Source organism: Chiloscyllium plagiosum, unplaced genomic scaffold, assembly GCF_037043375.1.
Source record: "Chiloscyllium plagiosum isolate Xiang-an unplaced genomic scaffold, Cpla_swu_hap1 HiC_scaffold_48, whole genome shotgun sequence".
In the NCBI taxonomy this organism is placed as follows: domain Eukaryota; kingdom Metazoa; phylum Chordata; class Chondrichthyes; order Orectolobiformes; family Hemiscylliidae; genus Chiloscyllium; species Chiloscyllium plagiosum.
Window position 1 is genome coordinate 47,056,136 of NW_028270186.1, and position 23,356 is coordinate 47,079,491.

The 23,356-nt window shown below is 45.0% G+C and overlaps 1 protein-coding gene across 7 annotated transcripts in view; it reads right to left on the minus strand.

Annotated features, from left to right (window-relative positions):
• LOC148135905 (uncharacterized) overlaps positions 1-23,356 on the minus strand; it is a 523,182-nt gene that overhangs the window by 487,615 nt on the left and 12,211 nt on the right. For 4 of the 7 annotated variants that reach the window (XR_015754827.1, XR_015754825.1, XM_087984262.1 and 1 more), the window contains one exon: positions 13,944-14,042. Coding sequence is in view for 3 of the 7 variants with exons in the window: in XM_087984262.1 (XP_087840388.1) it covers positions 13,993-14,042 (50 nt within the window). In the remaining 4 variants the exon portion in view is untranslated. Of the gene's footprint in view, positions 1-6,709; positions 6,838-10,302; positions 10,413-13,943; positions 14,043-23,356 lie in introns of those variants that run through there. The other 3 variants (XM_087984263.1, XR_015754826.1, XR_015754824.1) reach the window with 3 other exon arrangements.

Consider the following 23,356-nt stretch of genomic DNA (forward strand, 5'->3'; position numbering starts at 1 on the left):
AATAGACAAGGTCGTTTCCCTGGGGTCGGGGAGTCCAGAATGAGAGGGCATAGGTTTAAGACGAGAGGGGAAGAATTTAAAATGGATCAGAGGGGCAATTTTATTTCCCACCGAGGTTGGTGCTTGTATGGAATCTTCTGTCGGGAAGGGGAGGATGTTGGTACAATTATACCATTTGGCATCTGGATGGGTATATGAATAGGAAGGGTGTATGTGCCAAGTGTTGGCAAATGGGACTTAGATTAGGTTGGGATATCTGGTCAGCATGGACCAGTTTAACCAAAGGGTTTATTTTCATGCTGTACACCTCTACGGCTCTGCCCTGTGATGAGCTTCATCATTCACAGTGAATGAGGCAGCATCACAGAGCACAGGGGCTGGGAGCTATTCAGCCCATTGGGGCTGTACTCTCTCCCTCTGGAGATAGTGCCAGTCAGTTCCAACTCACCTCACACTTGGACATAGCCCTCCAAATCCTTCCTTAAAAAGTTAAATTTCAAACTTGTTTTGACAATAGCTACTGAATCTGCATTCAGCTGTCTTTCAAACTGTTCCAGATGCTCAGAACTTAGTGAGTAAAATAATCTTCACATTTTTAACCTGCATTATTTGCCAGTTACCTGAAAGTAGTTACTAAAAATTGTGACGTTAAAAATTTCTCACTCTGTCTCTCTATAAATGAAATATCCTGGAAACAAATCAACTCCTGGTCAAAATCACTGCTTATCCTTCTCAGCTCCAAGGAGAATTGTCTGACCTTCTGCTAACTCTCCATAAAAGAGAAACCCATCTTAATTTTAATTTATTAGTGTCGTAGAGATGTACAACACAGAAACAAACCCTTCAGTCCAAATTGTCCATGCCGACCAGATATCCTAAATTAATCTCGTCCCATATGCCAGCACTTGGCCCATAGCCTTCTAAACCTTTCCCAATCACATATCCAATGAGATCCATTTTAAATGTTGTAACTATACCAGCCTCCACACTTTCTCTGGCAGCTTATTCCATACACGTATCACGTTCAGCTTGAAACTCTGCCCCTAATATCCCTTTTCAATCTTTTCCTCACGCCTGTGCTTTCTAGTTTTGGACTCAACTAAACAGGAATAAGACCCTGGCTGTTTACCCTATCCATGCCCCTCACGATTTTATCAACCTCTATGGTCACCCCTCAGCATCCGATTCTCCAGTGAAAACAGCCTCAGCCTATTCAGCCTCTCCCTATAGCTCAATCTCTCAACCCTGGAAACATCTTTGCACATCTTTTCTGAATCCTTTCAAGTTTCACAATATCATTCCGATAGTGGGGAGACCAGGACTGAAAGCAGAATTCCAGAAGTGACTGAATCAATGTCCTGTACAGCCGCAAAATGACATCACAACTCCTGTACTCAATGCACTGACCGATAAAGGCAAGAATACTAAACACCTTCTTCACTACCCTGCCTATGATTCCACTTTCAAGGAACTATGAACCTGTACTCCAAGATCTCTTAGTTCAGCAAAACTGCCCAGGACCTTCCTATTAAGTGTAGAAGTCCGGCCCTGATTTGCTTTTCCAAAATGCAGAACCTCACATTTATCAAAATTAAACTTCATCTGCCACTCCTCAGCCCATTTGATCGGAGTCTCATTGTACTCTGAGGTAACTTTACTGTCCACTGCACCTCAAATTTTGGTGTCTACTGTAAACCTACTAACCATAGCTCCTATATTCACATGGAAATCATTGATATAAATGACAAAAAGCAGTGGACCCAGCACCCAGCCTGACAGCATTTTGCTCACCACAGGTTTCCAGTCCTAAAAGCACCCTCCACCAAGACACTGACTGCTCAGCAAGGTTAGAGCTCATGGAATACAGGGAGAACTAGCCAATTGGGATCCAGAACTCGCTCAAAGGCAGAAGACAGAGGGTGGTGGTGGAGGATTGATTTTCAGACTGGAGGCCTGTGACCAGTGGAGTGCCACAAGGGTCGGTGCTGGATCCACTACTTTTCGTCATTTATATGAATGACTTGGATGTGAACATAGCAGGCATAGTTAGTGAGATGACACCAAAGTTGGAGGTGTAGTGAACAGTGAAAACAATTACATCAGAGTACAACGGGATCTTGATCAGATGAGTGAATGAGCTGAGGATTGGCATTTGGGGAAATCAAATCTTAGCAGGACTTATACACTTAATGGTAAGGTCCTGAGGAGTGTTACTGAACAAAGAGACCTTGGAGTGCGGGTTCATAGCTCCTTGAAAGTGTAGCCACAGGTAGATAGGATAGTGAAGGCGGCATATGGTTAGAACATTAAGTATAGGAGTTGGGAGGTCATGTTGTGGCTGTACAGAGCATTGGTGAGGCCACTATTGGAATATTGCGTACAAATCTGGTCTCCTTCCTATCGGAAGGATGTTGTGAAACTTGAAAGGGTTCAGAAAAGATTTACAAGAAAGTTACCAGGATTGGAGGATTTGAGCTCAGCTGGGGGTTGAATAGATTTTGAATAGACTGGGGCTATTTTCCCTGGAGCGTCGGAAGCTGAGAGGTGAGCTTATAGAGGTACATAAAATCATGAGGGGCATGGATAGGATAAATAGACAAAGTCTCTTCCCTGGGGTGGTGGATCCCAGCACTAGAGGGCATAGGTTTAGGGTGAGAGGGGAAAGACTTTAAAGAGACTTGTGGGGCAACGTTTTCACAAAGGGTGGTACGTGTATGGAATGAGTTGCCAGAGGAAGTGGTGGAGGTTGGACGAATGCAACATTTATAAGGCATCTTGATGGGTATATGAATAGGAAGGATATGAGCCGGGTGCAGGCAGGTGGGACTACATTGCGTTGGGATATCTGGTCAGCATGGTCAACTGGTTGGACCGAAGGGTCTCTGCTTCTGTGTTGTACATCTATGACTCTTTGATCTTCCAAACAATTTTGTATCCAAATAGCTAGTTCCGCCTGTATTCTATGGTGTTGAACTTGCTAACCAGCCTGTTATGTGGAACCTTGTGTCTTTCTCAAGTCCAAGTTAATGACTTCCATGCACAAAGCCATGCTGACTCTCCCTAATCTTTTCTTGCCTTTCCAATGACATGTAAATTCTGTCTCTGAGAATCCCTTCCAACAACTTGCCTGCCACTGACTTCAGGCTCACCGGTCTATAGTTCCCTGGCTTTTCCTTACTACCTTTCTCAAATAATGATTTGGAGATGCCAGTGTTGGACTGGGGTGTACAAAGTTAGAAATCACACAACACCAGGTTATAGTCCAAACGGTTTAATTGGAAGCACACTTCCAAATAAACCTGTTTGACTATAACCTGGTGTGTGATTTTTAACTTTCTCAAATAATGGCACCCATCTTCCAGCACCTTGTCTGTGGCAATTGATGATACAAATATCTCAGCGAGGGGCCCAGCAATCACTTCCCTGGCTTCCCACAAAGTTCTGGGATACACCTGCTCAGATTCCTGGGATTTATCCACCTTTCTGCTTTTTAAAACATCCAGTAGCTCCTCCACTGTAATATGAACAATTGCCAAATTATCACTATTTATTTCTCCAAACTCTCGAGCTTCCATATCATTTTTCAGTAAAAACTGATGTGAAATACTTACAGAATCTCTCCCACCGCCTGCGGTTCCATAGACAGCCTTACTGATTTTTGAGGGTTGCTATTCTCTGCCTGGTTACTCTTTTGTCCAGCCATCCCTTTCCCTGGAAATAACCTCCCGCAAACAAATTTTGCAAGTTCTTACCTTGTGCCATCGAAATTGTCCAATTTAGAAGGCTACCTATTAGATCTGGTCTGTTATTTTCTGTAACTATTTTAAAGCTAGTAGAATTATCAGAGAATCCAGACAGCGTGGAAGCGGGCCATTCAGCCCATCACATCCACACTGAACATCAGAGCCTTCTACCCTACCCCTATAACGTTGCAATTCCAATGAGCAATCCACCTGGCCAGCACATCCCTGAACACTATGGGCAATTCAGCCTGGATAACCCACCCATCCTACACATCTTTGGACTGTGGGAGGAAACCAGAGCAACCAGACGAAACCCAAGCAGACAACCACAACAAGGTGATCATCCCTTTCTTATTTCCCAATTCTATCCAAGTAACTTCACTGGAAATACTCCCAATATCCTCCCTGAGCACAACCATAAAGGTATCCCTAATCCAAAACGCCATTCTGCCTCCTCTCGTCCCCCTTTCTATCCTTCCCATTGCACCCTAGAACATTAAGCTGCCAATCCTATCCATCACTGAGCCACGTTTCTGTAATATCCATGATGTCCCAGTCCCATGTTCAAAACCATACCCTCAGCTCATCTGCCTTCCCTGACGGGCCTCTTGCACTGAAATAAATGCAGTGAAACTGCTCTGTCCCACCTCGTTCTGTGCCTTGCCCTTGCCTGCCTTGACTGTCTAACTTCTCAACTGTACCAGCCTCAGACATACCTCTTCTCTCACTATCTCTTTAGGTTTACCCCCCACTCCCTCACTGGTTTAATGCCTCCTGAGTAGCACTAGCCAATCTCCCTGCCTGGATATTAGACACCTTCCAATTCAGGTACAATCCATCCTTCTTATGCACGTCAATTCTACCCCAGCAGAGATTCCAATGATCCAAACATGGCAATCCTTCTCCCCTGCACCAGATCCATAGCCACACATTCATCTGCTCTATCCTGCTGTTCCTACTCTCACTAGCATGCGGCACAAAGAGTAATCCAGATATTACTACCCACGAAGACCTACTTTTTATCCTCCAGGATAATTTGCTATATTCTCTCGTCAGACCCTCATCCTTTCCTCTTCCGATGTCATTGGTACTAATGTATAATGAGCTCCCACTGATCATACTCCCTTTTGAGAATACTCTGCTCCCTCTCCGAGACATCCTTGTCCCTGGCACCAGGGAGGTACCACCCATTCTGATGTCTCACTGTCAGCTGCAGAAACGGCAGTCTGTGCCCTATACCAGAGAATCTCCGATCACCATCGATCACCAGGAACCTCATATACCTCACATTACATTGGAGCCAGTCTCTGTACCAGTACCTTGCTTGTCAGTGCGATATGCCCTTGAGAGGGTGACCTCCGACGCTTTCCGAAACAGTGTACTTGTTTGAGATCAATCAGCCGGGCCCCATTGTGAGGTGAGTGGTGGGATCCTCTCTCTCTCTGCCCTGTGTTGAGGTTCATCATTCACAGTGAATGGGGCAGTATCACAGAGCACAGGGGCTGGGGGCTATTCAGCCAATTGGGGCTGTACTCTCTCCCGCTGGAGATGCTGCAAATCTGTCCCAACTCCCCTCTCACTTGCCCAAAGCCCACTAAGTCTTTCCTTAAAAGGTAAAATTATAAATCTGTTTGAGAACACCTGCTGAATCTGTGTCCAGCTGCCGTTCAGCCTATTCCATGTGCGCAGAACTTACTGAGTGAAATGATGTTCCCATTTTCACTCTGCATTATTTGCCAGTTACCTGAAAGTAGTTACGAAAAATTGTGATCGTGCTAACAATTCCTCTCTCTCTGCAAATTAATTGTTTGGAAACAAATCTGCACCTGGTCAAAATCACTGCTTAACCGTCTCAGCTCCAAGGACAATTATCTGTGCTTCTGCTAGCTCTCCACAAAAGAGGAACACATCTTAATTTATTAGTGTCATAGAGATGGACAGCACAGAAACAGACCTTCGGTCCAATTCGTTCATGCCGACTCGGAATCCTAAACTACTGGAGTCCCATTTGCCAGCTATTGGGCCCTATCCCTCAAAACCCATCCCATTCATGGAAGCCTTTCAAATGTTGTAATTGTATCAGTCTCCACTACTTCATCTGGCAGCTCATTCCACACACACACCACACTCAGCTAGAAAACGTTGCCCCTTAGATCCCTTTTAAATCTTTGCCCTCTCAACTTAAGCCCATGTGCTCTTGTTTTGGACCAACCTCACCTGGGGGGGGAGGGGAAAGACCCTGGCTGTTCACCGTATCCATGCCCCTCATGATTTATAAATCTCCATAAAGTCACCTCTGTCTTTGACTCTTCAGGGAAAATAGCCCCAGTCTCTCCCTGTAGCCCAAATCCTTCAACCCTGGCAATGTTTTTGCAAATCTTGTCTGACTCCTTTCAAATTTCATAACATCCTTCCCAGAACAGGGATATTCGAACTGAAAGCAGAATTCCTGAAATGGCTTAATCAATGTCCTGTGAAGCCACAATATGACGTCCCAGCTTCCGTATTCAATGCATTGACTAATAAATATAAGCATACCATACACCACCTTCACTAGTCTGCCTACCTGCGACTCTACTTTCAAGGAACAATGAACCTGAACTCCAATGTCTCTTTGTTCAGCAACACTCCCCAGGACTTTACCATTAAGTGCATAAGTCCTGTCCTGATTTGCCTTTCCAAAATACAACAGCTCACATATATCTAAATTGAACTCAGTCTGCCATTTTTCGTTCCAATGGCCCATCTGATCAAGATCCTGTTGTATTCTGAACTAACTTTCTACACTGCCCACTACCCCTCCAATTTTGGTGCCTTCTGACCATATCTCATATATTCACATCCAAGTCATTTATTGAAGGCCCCAATATCCATTGCTGCAGCACACTGCTGCTCACAGGCCTCCAGTCCACAAAACAACCCTACATCACCACTCTCTGTCTCCTACCTTCAAGCCAGTTTTGTATCTAAATGTCTCGTTCTCCCAGCATTCCATGTTATCTAACCTTGCTAACCAGTCTGCTTTGTGGAACCTTGTTCAATGCCCATGGAGACAACGTTCACAGGCTGCCATCATCAATCATCTTTCTCACACCTTCAAGAAAAAAAAAAATAAACTCAACTTAGTGAGACACGATTTTGCACAAACAAAGCCACTTTAACTCTCCCTCATCATTTCCAAATACACGTATATCCTGTCCCTCAGAATCCCTTCCAACAACCTTGCCTGCCACTGACTTCAGGCTCACTGTTCTCTTGTTCCATGGCCTCTCCTTACCACCTTTTTAAAAATAATGGCACCTCACCTGTCGCTATCAATGATACAAATATCTCAGGAGAGGCCCAACAATCTTAAAGGAGGACAGAGGGGGTTAGGGAGGATATTCCAGGGGTTTGTGTCCTTGGCAGCTCCAATCATTGAGTGATGTAGGTGGGGGATAGCTGTCAACGGAGACAATTAGTGGTTAATCGTGGGTAGTGTGTAATGGCAGGCAATGTGATAACAATGTGTGTGAGTTAAGGGTTGGAGGGGTGGGGTTCAAGGGCAGTGGTGTCGGAAGTGGAGGAGATACACTGGAGGGCATTGGGGTTGACCACATGAGAGCGGAAATTGCAGTCCTTGAAATATGGTCCATTTGGTATGTTCTGGAGTGTTCTGCCAGCTTGCATCAAGCTTCACTGGAACACTGCACCTAAGCATGAGACAGATGTTGGCCAGGGAACACGCTCACGTGTTAAAGGGGCAGGCAACCGGGAGCTCAGGGTCTTTTTTGGCCTGAGAGGGAGCACAGAATGATCCAAATTGCACTTCATTTCTTTGTAGGAACTGTCAGATTTAGTCCCAATCACCCAATTCATAATGTTAACCTGTAAACTCCTTATGGACTCAAATCCTAGCACCTTTTTCAGGTGGAATGTTCCAGATTCTGATAACTCTGTTCATTGAGAAAAATGATCCCTTTTAAATCTTTTCCCTCTCATCTTAAGCCTGTGTCCTCTAGTTCTGAACCCACAGAACCCAGGAAAAAGTCCCTGACTGCTCACCTTATCCAGGTCCATCATGATTTTATAAACATTTATAAGGTCACCTCTCAGTCTCTAACTCTCCAGGGAAAATAGTCCCAGCCTATTCAGCATTTCCCAATAGCTCAACCCGTCCAACCCTGGCAAAGTCCTTGCCAACCTTTTCTGAAACCTTTGAAGTTTCACAACATCATTCCGAGAACAGGGAGATTGGAACTGAAAACAGAATCCCAGAAGAGCATTAATCAATGTCCTGTACAACCACTAATATGACGTCACAACAGCTGCATTCAATGCATTGACCAATAACGGGGAGTGTACCAAACACTGCATTCACTACCCTGCCTACCTGTGACTCGACTTTCAAGGAACTATGAACCTGCACTCCAACGTCTCTTTGTTCAGCAACACTCCCCAGGACTTTACCATTAAGTGTACAGGTCCTGCCCTGGTTTGCCTTTCCGAAATCCAACAGCTCACATTTGTCTAAATTGAACTCCATCTGCCATTCCTTGCGCCATTGGCCCATCTGATCAAGATCCTGTTGTATTCTGAACTAACCTTCTTCACTGTCCACTACACCTCCAATTTTGGTGCCTTCTGTAAACCTACTGACCATACCTTACACATTCACATCCAAGTCAATTATTTAAGGACCCAATATCGATCCTTGTAGCACACTGCTGCCCACAGGCCTCCAGTCCGCAAAGCAACCCTCCATCACCACCCTCTGTCTCCTACCTTCAAGCCAGTTTTGTATCCAAATGGCTTGCTCTCCCTGCATTCCATGTTATCTAACCCTGCTAACCAGTCTGCTTTGTGGAACCTTGTTGAATGTCCACATAAACAACATTCACCGCCTGGCTTCATCAATTTTCTTTGTCACTTCAAAACATTCAGTTAAGTTAGTGAGACACAATCGTGCATGTACAAAGCCACATTGACTCTCCCTAATCATTCCTTACCTTTCCTAATAGATGGATATCCTGTCCCTCAGAATCCCTTCCAACAACTTGCCTGCCACTGACTTCAGGCTCACTGTTCTCTTGTTCCATGGCCTCTCCTTACCACCTTTTTAAAATAATGGCACCTCACCTGTCGCTACCAACGATACAAATATCTCAGGAGAGGCCCAACAATCACTTCTAGCTTTCCAGAAAGTTCTGGGATACACCTGATCAGGTCCCAGGACTTTATCAACCTTGCTGCCATTTAGGATATCCAGTACCACCTCCTCTGTAACAGGGACACTTTTCAAGTTCTCTCTGTTTATTTCTCCAAACTCTCGAGTTTCTATATCCTTCTCCAGTAAAAAATGACATGAAATATTTGCATATCTTTCCCACTCCCTGTGGTTCCATAGACAGCCTTGTTGATCTTTAAGGGGTCCTATTCTCTGGTCGAGTTAATCTTTTGTCTGTGATATATTTGTTTAATCTCTTTGGATTCTACTTAAACCATTGCCTGAAGCTATTTCATGTCTTCTTTTTGCTCTCCTGATTTCCCTCAAGTATGAAAGGGTGATCCTGTACTCCCAATTCCTCTGCCTCTGCCATATCTGCTCCCAGGAGGAGCAATTCCACCCCAGGACATCTGAGAAAGGCCTCCTACTTCAAGGACCACAATTTCCCTCTCACTTGATCAACAATGCCCTCCAATGCGTACCCTCCACTTCCTGCACCTCCACCTTTATCCCACCACTTCAACCACAATAAGATTATAACCCTGCAATCTTCACCTTCCACCCCACTAATCTCCAGATACAGTGCATTAACCTCTGTTATTTATGCTATCTAAAGTCGGATCCCACCACCACAGACATATTTCCCTCTCCACCCCTATCTGCGTTCCACAGAGACCATTCCCTCAGCAACACCCTTGTTAGGCCCACACCCTCCCACCAACCCATGCTCCACACCCTTGACCCTCCCTTGCCGCCACGGGAGATGTAAAACTTGCGGCCACACCTCCCTCTGACCTCTGTCCAAGACCTGAAAAGGATCTTTTCACATCAGGCAGTGATTTCTCTGCACATCCCAAAACCTCATCTACTGCATCTGGACACTATGGGAAATTTAACATGGTTCATCCAACTAACCTACACATCTTTGGACTGTGGGAGCAAACTGGAACACCCGAAGGAAACCCTCACAGACACTGGGGAGAATGTGCCAACTCCAACACAGAGTCGCCAGAGGCTGGAATCAAACTCAGGTCCCTGGTGCTGAGGAAGCAGCGCTAACCACTAAGCCACAAGATCTTTGGTGCTGATGTGCTGCCCCACTGATAACTCACTCACCGTGCCTCATTTTCTAAGTGGCAGTGATGATGGAGTGAAATTATCGCTAGACCGTTAATCCCGAGAACCAGATAACGCTCTGGGGACACGGGAATCCCATCACGGCAGATTTTGGAACGTGAATTCATTAAATATCTGGAAAAATTAATTTTGTGACGACAATGAATCCATTGTCAATTGTTGGGAAATCCCATCTGGTTCACTCATGACCTTAGGGGAAGGAAAATGCCATCCTTACCTGGTCTGGTCTGCATGTGACTCCAGACCTATAGCAACGTGGTTGATTCTTAACTGCCCTCCGGTTAAACAAAGCAATAAATGCTGGCCAAGCCAGTGACAGCCTCATCCTGTGAATGAATAAAGAAAACAGGTCAGGTCTTGTTCCTTCTCTAGTAGGTACATCCTACAAACTGAATCTGAAACGTTCTTGTACACACTGAACAAATACCTTTCCATCCAAGCCCTGAACACTACAGCACTCCGAGGCCATGTTGGTAAAGTTAAAACCACTTATTATTGCATCCATATTATTCTTACAGATAACTGAGGTCTCCTGGTAAAATTGTGTCTCAATTCCCCGCTGACTATTGGGAGAGAGTCTATAATACAATCCCAGTAAGATGGTTATCCCTTCCTTATTTCTCAGTACCACCCAAGTAACTTGCCTGGATGTACTCCCAGGAATATCCTCCCGAAGCCCAGCTGTAATGTTATCCCTAATCAAAGACGCCACTCCCCCTGTACTGTTGCCCCCTTTCTATCGCATCTACACCCTGGAATATTAAACTGCTCGTCCTATCCATCCCTGAGTGATGCCTCTGTAATTGCTATAATATCCCAGTGCCATGTTCAAAACCATACCCTGAGCCCATCTGCCTGACCTGTCAGGCCTCTTGCACTGAAATAAATTCAGTGTAATTGGTCCGTCCCACTTTATTCTGTGGCTTGCTCTTGCCTGCCTTGACAGTCTAATCTGAACAGTACCAGCCTCGGACATACCTCTTTCTCACTATCTCTTTAGGTTTATCCCAACTCCCTCACTGGTTTAATGCCTCCCGAGTGGAACTAGCAAATCTCCCTGCTCATCAGGACCCCATGCTTTCCCCTTCCTATGCCATTGGTACCAATGTACAATGTCCTCTCACTGGCTATTCTCCCCTTTGAGAATATTCTGCACCCTCTCCAAGGCATTCTTGACCCTAGCATCAGGGAGGCACCACCCCATTCTGATGTCTCACTGTCAGCTGCAGAAATGGCAGACTGTGCCCCTGACTAGAGAGTCCCCTATCACCATCGTTTGCGTGGAACTGGATATACCTTACATTATGTTAGAGCCAGTCTCAGTTGCAGTAACTTGGCAGTCAGTGCTATATTCCCCTGAAAGTCTATTACCCCCTACATTTTCCAAAACAGTACACTTGTTTGAGCTGGGGATAACCACTGGATATTCCTGCAGTACTTGCCTACCCCTCCTAGCTTTCCTGGAGGTAACCCACCTACCTGACTGTATCTGCAGTATCCTGCAATCCTGAGACTGCCACCTATCACACCCCTGGGCCCTGTCAATTCCTCACTGCCTTTAATCACTCCTTCACCAATCCATGTGATCTGATAGGATTTGCAAAGACACTTCCTGCTGACACAATCATCAGGATCATTGAAACTCTCTCTAATCTCCCACATCCGACAGAAACAGCACACCACTCTACAACAGGCCATCTCTCCGCCTTAACAATCTACAGACCAAGACAAAGGCACAGTCTTACTGCTCGAAAAATACTGCCCGAGAATAACTTAATGCTTACGCTTTATATTTTAAACATTTAAACAACAGACCGAAAGACATGAAAAAGAAACCTTCACCTTTCTCACTATTAATATAATAAAACCGTCTAAAATTAATGTTTCAAGAGACTGAAAGCCACTGAGCTGATCCCGGCTGTGAGCAGCTCAGAGAGCGAGGTCTCTCGGAGGGCAGCTGTGAAATGTCACTGTTTGTTTCTCTTTTCTCCAAGCTGCATTTCCAGAGAGGTTTATACCTTCACAACCAGTCAGCTGGGAGAGGTCACTGCTCGGTTTTATTCACTGGAGGTTGTCTTTGCTGCCCAGACCAGAATTTATTGGCCACCTTTATGTGTCTTGGAGAAAGTGGTGGTGAACGGCCTCCCTGAAATGCTGCAGTCCATGTACACCACAGTGATGTTTGGACAACAATCCCCCTCTGGGCCCACAACCCTCTCTGTCTCTGTAATCACCCTCCGGCTTCAGAAATTGCATGTGTGTAATTTTACCTCAAATTGTACACGGAGAATGATGGAGCTTTTTTAAAAATAATACATTGCTAAAAAGGGAGGCAATGGCCAGATGATATTCTTGCTAGACGAGTAATATGAGCAATGTTCCGAGGATTAGGGTTAGATGGTAGCATCATGGCTGATGGTGGCATCAGATATCAATAAAATCTCGAATGAAAAGGCTAATGATGACCATGAAACTATTATCGACTGTTAGGAAAAAACCCATCTGGTTCACTAATGCCCTTTAGGGAAGGAAATTGTCATCCTCACCCGGTCTGGCCAACATGTGACTCCAGACCCACAGCAATGTGGTTAACTCTCAACTGCCCTCAGGGTAAACATCCACATCTGAGTGAATAAACAATTTATATTTAAATCGCAGAGGAAAGCTTTTTTAAAAACAAAATTGTGTTTTCAAACTTTAAAAAAAAATCACCTTGGTCGGATGGCACTATAGACGCTGCAATAATCAGGGAGAATATAAGGAACAAATATACAGAGAGATCTCCGATATACAGTCACAACAATAAAGTTATAGTAGTAGGTGATTACGATAGTGTGAAAGGTTTGGTTGGCAAGGAATGTGTTAAATGAGTTCAAGAAATGTTCTTTATCAATATTTAAATGTTCCTATCAGGAAGCAAGCAACACCTGACCTTTTCTTGTCTGATCAGACAGGGCAAGTGACTGAAGTGATAGGACGGGAACAGTTTGGGGGAGAGGAAATTGTGGGCACCATGGAGAAATAGTTGTATAATCGATAACTACAGGTGAGCTGCCTGATGACTGGAGAGTGGCTAATGTTGTACCTTTGTTAATGAAGGGGTATAAGGAGCAGCCCAGGAACTGTAGACCTCAGTGGTGGGTAAGCCGTTGGAGGCGATTCAGAAGGATAGGATTTGCATGTATTTGGAGAGTTATAGGGACACTCAACATGGTTACTTAACAGGGTGTCTCACAGACTTGATTGAGATTTTTAAGGTAGTCACCAAGAAGATCGATGAGGGCAGAGTGGCAGACATTGTTTATTTGGACTTTAGTAAAGCCTTTAAAAAGGTTGTGCAGGGGAGACGAAGTTGTAAAGTTCGATCCCATGGGATTCAGCAAGAGCTTGCCAACTGGATACAAAATTAGCTTAACAATAGGAGACAGTAATAGTGGAGGGTTGTTTTTCACACTGGAGGCCCGTGACCAGCAGTGTTCTCCAGGAATCGGTGCTGGGTCCATTTTTGTTTGTCATGTGTGTAGATGGTTTGAATTAGAATATACAAAGCATGGTTTGTTTGTGGGTGACATCAAAAACTGTTAAGGTAGACAGTAACAAAAGGTTATCCACGAATACAGAGGGATCCTGATCAATTGGGTGAATGGGCTGAAATGTGGCAGATGGAATTTAATTTGAATAAATGTAAGATATTATATTTTATAAAACAAAATCTCCTTTAGCCTCATTAATTAATTACACTAATTAAAAGTAAGGCCTTGAGAAGTGATGTGGAACAAAGAAACCGAGGGGTTCAGGTCTTTGCAGTTTGTGTCACATGTAGACAGGGTGGTTAAGTGGGTGTTTAGCACGCTTAACTTCATTGCTCAGACCTTTCGGTATAGGAGTTGGGACACTGTCATGAGGTTATACATGATGTTGGTGAGGCCTCTTCACTGTGTTCAGTTCTGGTCCCCCTGTTAGAGGAAGGATGTCATTAAATTGGAAAAGGTTCAGAAGATGTTTCCCAGGATGTTGCCATGAACGGAGGGATTGTTTTAGAAGGAGAGGATGGATAGGCTGGGATGTCTGTCACCGGAGAGCAGGAGGTTGAGGGGTGACCTTATTAGAGGTTTATAAAATCATGGAGTGTGTAGACAAGATGAATGGCTGCATGGGAGGGGGATTCAAGACACCGGTGCATACAGTTTGAGAAGAGATGACAAAGATTTTAAAAAGACATGAGTTTTTCTATTTTTGCACTTATGGGTTGAACTCCCAGAGGAAGTGGTAGCTGTGAACACAATTACAATACTTAAAAGATATTTGGATAAGTACATAAATAGGAAATATTTGGAGGGATCTAGGCCAAGCAGAGGCAGGTGTGATTAGTTTAGGTGGAATTATAGTCGACATGGATTGGTTAGACCACAGGGTCCATTTCCATGATATATAACTTTGAAACTCTAACTCTCGGTGTCTTCGTGTTCACAACTCTCCCTATCACTGTCACCTCATGAAGCTTCACAACTCTTCCTTATCTCTGCTATCATAAGCATCTCTGTAACATCCTCCAATCACACAATCCTCCCTATCTCTGTAATCTCGATCCCCACAAATCTCTCTGCTAAGTGCCTTTCTGTAATTCCAGCCTTGAGGATAGCCCATTTTTAACTCAGATTCCTGCACCCTGAGCTCCAGCATTTCCTACTAAACCTCTCTGCTCATTTGCCTCCCCAAAACATTAACCAATCATCTATCATCTATTCTAATTTCAAAAAGGTATGAGATGATCGCAGCGGGTCTGTGTGCTTGATGACCAATATGGAGAAGATGGGGGCATTGTGTTCAACAGTTTAATACCCGAGACTCTGATCCCATTTTATTCCGTGTTTCTCAGTGATTCCCTCTTTTTGAAGCAGACATGAGTGAGAAGCAGTGGAGAATGTAAATGATACATGGTCTGCATAGTGAGAGGATTCCACCACCACTGGCTGTTTACCCTCCAGCTCCACAATGTCCAATAACCTATCCATGCTATCACGGATCCTGGCACCAGGGAGGTAACATACTATCCTCGATTCATGTCTGTGGCCACAGAAGTGCCTGTCTGTACCCCTGACTATTGAATCCCCGTTACTCTCTTTCCTCCGTTCGGTGCAGAATCCGAAGCGGGATACAGTATCTGTTTGATAATGGGATGATCACTGGGAACTCCTGCATTTCCTTCCTGAGCCTTTTACTTGATCTGATAGTCATCCATTCCCTTTCCTAACTCACTGAACGTGCTGTCCATAACATCCTCAGTATTGCAGATGCTCCACAGTGAGTCCACTCACAGCTTCAGATCTGAAAAGCAGTTTCCCAGTAACTGCAGATGGGCACACTTCCTGCACATATTGTCGCCAGGGACACTGGAAGCATCCCTTATTTCCCACATTGTGCAAGAGGAGAACACCGCGGATCTGAGGTCTCCTGTAACAATGTCTCTCTAGATTCAGCTAGTTCTCCCATCGCGAGAACTTAAATGAGCTAGCAACCTTTCTTCACTTCAAGCATGTCCATTATAATCTAAATCCCCGACCTTTACTTAAGCTGACATGTTATACTTTAAAACCTGTTACAAAATATTCAGCAGGTATCTCATAAAAATTGGCTATTCCCATTGGGAGCATATGAATTCCTGAATGGCCTGAACTAAACCTGAGTTTCAGCATCACCTTCTCCCTGTCTCACCTCACTGTTTTCACCCAATTCCAAAACACACTCACTGAGCCAAGCAGCACTCTTAGTGCAGCCCTGTCATTTTCAGTTGTCAGAATCTGGAACATTCCACCTGAAAAGATGCTGGAATTTTAGTTCATAAGGAATTTGAGTCCATAAGGAATTTTAGTGGGTAGTTTGTAGAGAACTGAAAATAAGGAGTTTACAGGTTAACATTACGAAGTGGGTGATTGAGGACTAAATCTGACAGTTCCTGCAAAGAGATGAGGTGCAATTTGGATAAATCTGTGCTCCCTCTCAGGGCAATATCTCCTTCCTCAGCTGCAGGGCCCAGAACAGAGCACACACCCAAAGGGTGATCCAGCCACAAATTTGTCCATCTCTCTGATTTTTGCTTGACAAAAGTATTGAAGATATTTTCTCACAGACAGAACAGACAAACCTTTCTGTTTCCACAGTTAAATGCCAATTATATTCAGGTCCTGATGTCTCTGCTGACTGTAAAAACCTGTTTCTGAGATCCCAGTCTCAATTAATATCCCATAAAATGAATTCACACAACAAAACTCACAGTCAGTGCAGGATGAATAGTAAAGACAAATATTTATTTTGCACCTAACCTACACGTCTCTGAAAACTATGGGCAATTTAGCTCCCAGTGCAATGGCAAAGGAGATAGGGGTTAAAGAGTGAATAATAGGTGGGGACAGAGCCCGAAGGAACATTTGGAAAGAAAAGGACTGGATAGCGATCTGGCTGGGAGAGTGCATAGCTGTTAATGGAGGGAACAGGAAGCGGTATCTGGCAGCATCTCAGTGGATGGGATGGAAATGGTGGCTGATGTACGTTCTGCCGCAAAAAAGACCCTGAGCTTCCAGTTGCCTGCCACTTCAACACACGAGCCTGTTCCCTGGCCAACATCCCTGTCTCATACTTACTGCAATGTTCCAGTGAAGCTTGATACAAACTGGCAGAACACTCCAGAACATACCAAATGGCTCCGTATTTCAATTACAGCAATTTCCCCTCTCATGTGGTCAACAATACCCTCCACCGTATCTCCTCTACTTCCCACACCTCCGTCCTTGAACCCAACTCCTTCAACTGCAACAAGGATAGAATCCCCCAAGTCCTCACATTTCACCCAGGTACAACACATCATCCTCCACCATTTCCACCACCTACAATCAGACCCCATCAGAGATATATTTCCCTCCCCAGCCCTTCCAGCATTCATCGGAGACCATTCTCTCTGTGACTTCCTTGTTAGATCCACGCTCCCCACCAACCCATCCTCTACTCCCAGCACCTTCGCTCGCCATTGCAAGAGGTGGAAAACCTGTGGCCACACCTTCCCCTCACCTCCATCCAAGGCACCACAGGATCCTTCCACATTCAGCAGAGATAGTTCTTACATTCAAACATTTCACCTATTGAGTCCTTTGCTCTCGATGTGGTCTCCTCTACAGTGGGGAGACCGGACGCCAACTTGCGGAATATTTCAGGGAACATTTCTGGGACACGTACCAACCAACCACACTGCCCTGTGGCCGACATATTCAACGGACCCTCCCACTCCGCCAAGGACATGCAGGTTCTGGGCTGCCTCCATTGCCAAATCGAGCCATCCGAAGCCTGGAGGAATAACACCTCATCGTCCGCCTTGGGACCCTTCAACCACACAGCATCAATGTTTCCTCATCTCCCCTCACCCCACATTATCCTAGCTCCAACCCTCCAACTCGGCACTGGCCTCTTGAACTGACCCACCTGTCCATCTTCCTTCCCCATTATCGACTCCACCCTCTCACCATTACCTCCCATCTGCATCTACCTATTGCCTTCCTAGCTCCCCTCCCCCAACCCTTCCCCCCCCCCCCCAACCCTTCCCCCCCCCCCCCCCCCCCCGCCCGTCCTATTTATCTCTCAGCACTCTTTCCCACACCGCACATTCCTGATGAAGGGCATATACCTAAAACGTCGATTCTCCAGCTACTTGGATGCTGCCTGACCTGCTGTGCGTTTCCAGTGCCACATGTTAACGAAGCTAGAAGAACAAAACCGCATCATCCACTCGGGGACCCTTCAGCCTTTTGGCCTCAATATCAAATTCAATAATTTCAGATGCTGAACTCTCCCACGTCCTAGCCCCCTACCCCACACACTAGGCCTTGTTATTACATAGCCTGCTATTACACACTATCTGTGATTAGCCACTAACAGTCCCCATAAACAGCTATTCACCCTCCCCCAGCCAGATCGATATACACTCCTTTGCCCAATTTCTCCTATCTCTCTCTTTGGGCTCTATTCCCAATCATTTACTCTTTAACCTATACCTTCTGCATATAAACCAACATTTTTTTTCTCAGTCACATCAGTTCTGAGGAAGGTTCATAGGATCAGAAATGTTAACTATGACTTGTCTTCACAGATGCTGCCAGACCTGCTGAGCTTTTCCAGCACATTCTGGTTGTTGTTCATCATTTCCATCATCCACAGTGTTTTCTGGTTTTTATTTAGCGGGAGCTTGTAATTCATGTCAAGCAGCCTACATCATGTGTTTATAAACCGCCCCAGTACCCGCAAACTCCATTTTTCTCCCAGTCTATGCCACTCCCTTCACACTCACTGAGTCCCCCCTCACAGTGACACTGCGCCTGCACAGCTCATGGTCACGTGTTGGCCTGCTGGCCACACCCCTCATTCACTTCTATTGGCTGGAGGATCACGCCAACTCTCCTATTGGTCTGCAGCTGCTGTCAATCACCTGGGCCCCATTGTGTCATGTTGGTGGGATCCTCCCATAAGTGTTGGAGGCTGAAGGGTGACCTCATTGAGTTTTATAAAATCATGAGGGGCATGAATGGGATAAATAGACAGGTCCAGAACGAGAGGTTTAAGTTGACAGGGAAAATATTTAAAAGGGACCTAAGGGGCTTCTGTCAATCAGAGGTTGCGACATGCATTGAATTTTCGGTCAGGACACGTGGTGGAGCCTGGTACAATTACCCCATCTGAATGGGTATATGAATAGAAAGGATATAGAGGGATATATGCCAAGTGCTGGCAAATAGGACTTGATTAGGTTAAGACATCTGGTCAGCATGGACGAGTTTGACCGAAGGGTCTGTTTCTGTGCAGTACATCTCTATGGCTCGATGGCTCTGCGGTGGGATGAGCTTCATCATTCACAGCGAATGGGGCATTATCACAGGGTATAGGGGCTGGGGGCTAGTCAGCCTATTGGGGCTGTACTCTCTCCCTCTGCAGATGTTGCAAATCTGTCCCAACTCCCCTCCCAACTGTCCATAGCCTTCCAAATCTTTCCTTAAAAAGTTGAATTCCACATTTGTTTTGACACTAACTGTTGAATCTGCATTCAGCTCTTGTTCAAACTGTTCCAGATGCTCAGAACTGACTCAGTAAAATAATCTTCTCATTTTTACCTTGCATTATTTGCCAGTTACATGAATGCAGTTACTAAAAATTGTGACAAACTTTCTACTTTCCCTCTCTGTCAACTAAATATCCTGGAGACAAATCTGCTCCTGGTCGAAATCACAACAGGGGGAGGTTGAATAGGCTGGGGCTGTTTTCCCTGGCGTGTCGGAGACTGAGGAGTGACCTCACAGAGAAACATAAAATCATGAGCGGCATGGACAGGATAAATAAGATAAATAGACAAAGTCTCCTCCCTGGAGTGGGGGCTTCCAGAACTAGAGGGCATAGGTTTAGGGTGGAGGGGAAAGATATAAAAGAGACCTGAGGGGCAACGTTTACACACAGAGGGTGGTACGTGTGTGGAATGAGTGGCCAGAGGAAGTGGTGGAGGCGAGTACAATTGTAACATTCATAGGTATATGAATAGGAAAGATTTGGGGGGATATGGGCCAGGTGCTGGCAGGTGGGACTAGATTGGGCTGGAATATCTGGTTGGCATGGATGGGTTGGACCGAATGGTCTGTTTCTGTGCTGTATGTCTCTGTGATGAATTTTATCCAAATAGCTAGTTCTCCTCGTATTCTATCATGTTGAACTTGCTAACCAGTCTGTTGTTATGTGGAACATTGTGTCTTCCTGAAGTCCGAGTTAACGATGTCCATGCACAAAGCCATGCTGATTCTCCCCAATTATTTGCCTTTCCAATTACATGCAAATCCTGTCCCTTAGAATCCCTTCCAACAACTTGCCTGCCACTGACTACAGGCTCACCGGTCTATAGTTCCCTGGCTTTTCCTTACCACCTTTCTCAAATAATGGCACACATCTTCCAGCACCTCACCTGTGGTTATTGATGACACAAATATCTCAGGGAGGGGCCCAACAATCACTTCCCTAGCTTCTCACAAATTTCTGGGATACATCTGATCAGGTCCCAGGGATTTATCCACCTTTATCCATTTTAAGACATTCAGGGTATCCTCCTCTGTAACATGGACACTTGCCAAGTTATCACTATTTATTTGTGCAAATTCTCTAGCTTCCATATCGTTTTTCAGTAAAAACCAATGTGTAATATTCATATAGAATCTTTCCAAACTCCTGCGGTTCCATAGTCAGTCTTGTTGGTCTTTGAGGGTCCCTATTCTCTGCCTGGTCACTCTTTGTCCTTAGTGTATTTCTAGAATCTATTTGGATTCTCCTTAAACCTATTTCCCAAAGCCATCGCTTGTCCCCTTTTTGCCCTCCTGGTTTCCCTCAAGTATTCTCCTACTGTCTCTATACTCCTCCAGGGATCCACTCAAACCCAGCTGTCTGTACCTGCCATATCCCTCCTTCATTTTCTTGACCAGAGCCTCAATTTCTCTCGACAGGCAGCATTCTCTACGCCTCCCAGCCTTGCCCTTAACAGGAATATACTGTCTGTGTACTCTCATTGTCTCATTTTTACAGGCCTATGGAGGCAATGGCAGATGTGGACAGAGAATCAATCATTCTCAGTAAAGAGGAAGTGTTGGGAAAGGTAACAGCCTAAAGGTAAAAGGGGTGCCTGGCTGTGATGGAATGCATCCCAGGGGCTAAAAGAGATGGCCGGGAAAATAGCAAATGTGTTCATGATAATTCGCGAAAATTTGCTGGACTCTGGGACGTATCTGACAGATTGGAAAGCTGCAAATGTGATGCCACTATTTTTAAAAAAAAACACCCATTAGTTTAACTTCTGTAGTGGAGAAAATGCTTGAACCTCTCAAGGAAGTAGTAGCGAGTTATCTGGGTAGAAACTATCCCATTGAGCAGACACAGCATGGATTCATGAAAGGCAGCTCATGTTTAATGGATTTACTTGAACTATTTGAGGACATCACAAATGCGTTGGACAAGGGGGACCCAGTGGATGTGGTGTATCTGAATTTCCAGAAAGTAATCGACAAGTTGCCCAATGAAAGGCTGCTGTATAAGATAAAGGCTGCACGGCATTATGGGTAATGTATTAGCAGGGATATAGGATGGGTTAACCAACAAAAAATAAAGAATGGGGATAAACGGGTGTTTGGATTAGTGTTGGCACTACAACTGTTTACAATTTACACAAACGTTTTGGAGTTGAGGACCAAGTGTACGGTGTCAGAGTTCACATTTGATACAAAGATGAGGTAGAGCAATGTGTGCAGAGGCCACCGTAAGTCTGCACAGGGATACAGATCGGTTGAGTGAGTGGGTAAGGATCTGGCAGATGGAGGACAATGTTGGGAAATGAGAGGTCATCCATTTTGGTCGAACTAACAGCAAACTGGATGATGAAATGGTGAAAACTTGCAGCATCCTGCTGTGCAGAGGGAGCTGGGTGTCCTTGTGCATGAATCACAGGAAGTTGGTTTGCAGGTGCAGCAGATAATTAAGGCAGTGAACGGAATATTGTGCTTCCTTGCTAGAGGGATGGTTATGCTGCAGCTGTACAGGCCACACCTGGAGTACTGTGTACAGGTTTGATCTCCTTACTTCAGCAAGGATGTACTAGCACTGGAGGGGGTGCAGAGGAGGGTCACTAGTTTGGGCCTGGAGTTGAGAGGGTTGGTGTATGTGGAGAGATTGAGAAAACTGATTCTATACTCATTGTAATTTAGAAGAATGGGAGGTTGGATGGGGAAAAAAAGACAAAATTATGAAGGGAGTAAGTAAGATAGAAGCAGGGAGTTTATTTTCACCAGGGGTGGGTGAAACTAGAGAACACAGCATCAAAATAAGGTGGAGCAGATTTAGGACTGAGTTCAGGAGTAACTTCTTCAGTTAAAGGGTTGTGAATCTGTGGAATTCCCTGCTGAGTGAAGCAGTTGAGCTATCAATTTTATTTGCCTTTAAGGCAAAAGGTAGATTTGTGAACAAGAAAGGAATTAAGGGTTATGGTGAGAGCAGGAATGTGGAGCTGAGGCCATGAAAAGATCAGCCCTGACCTTATTGAATGGCAGAGCAGGTTTGAGGGGTCAGATGAAGGTTTTTGCCTTGTGCCATCAAAATTGACCCTTGAAAAGTTAAGTTTCTAAATTGGACAATCTGGTCTATTATTTTCTGTAACTATTTTAAAACTAATAGAATTATCAGAGAATCCCAGAATCCCAACAGTGTGGAATGAGACCAAACGGCCCATCACATCGATACTGACGCTCAGAGTCTCCTAACCTCCCCCTGTAACGTTGCATTTTCCAGGGCCACCCAACCTACACATCCCTGAGCACTACGGGCAATTCAGCCTGGATAATCCAATCTACCCTGCACATCTTTGGACTGTGGGAGGAAACCAGAGAACCCGGATGAAATCCACGCAGACAACCTCAATAAGGTGATCATCTCTTTCTTATTTCCCAGTTCCACCCAAATAACTTCACTGGGTGGACTCCCATGAATATCCTCCCTAAGCACAAACATAATGCTATCCCTAATCAAAAACACTACTCCCCCTCCTCTCTTGGCCCCGTTTCTATTCTTCCTATAGCATCTATACTCTGAAACATTAAGCTGCCAGTCCTATCCATCCCTGAGCCACGTTTCTGTAATACCCATGATATCCCAGTGCCATGTTCAAAACCATACCCTAAGCCCATCTGCCTTCCCTGTCAGGCCTCTTGCATTGAAATAAATGCAGTGTAACTGCTCAGTCTGACCTCATTCTCTGCTTTGCCCTTGCCTGCCTTGACTATTTGACCTCAGAACTGTACCAGCCTCAGACATACCTCTTTTCTCACTATCTATTTGCAATCACACCCACTCCCTCACTGGTTTAATGCCTCCTGAGTAGCATTAACAAATCTCCCTGCCCAGATATTAGACACCTTCCAAATCAGGTACAATCCATCCTTCTTATGCAGGTCAACTCTACTCCAGAGGAGATCACAATGATGCAAAAATGTGAATCATTTTCCCCTGCACCAGCTCCTTCCAGCACCTCCTCCTCCTCTGTAATATGGACATTTTTCAAGATATCACCATTTATTTCACCACATTCTATATCTCCCATGTACTTCTTCACAGTAAACACTGATGCAAAGTACTTGTTTCCCTATCTCGCCCATCGCCTGAAGCCCCACACAAAGACTGCCTTGCTGATCTCTATTTTCTCCTAGTTAGC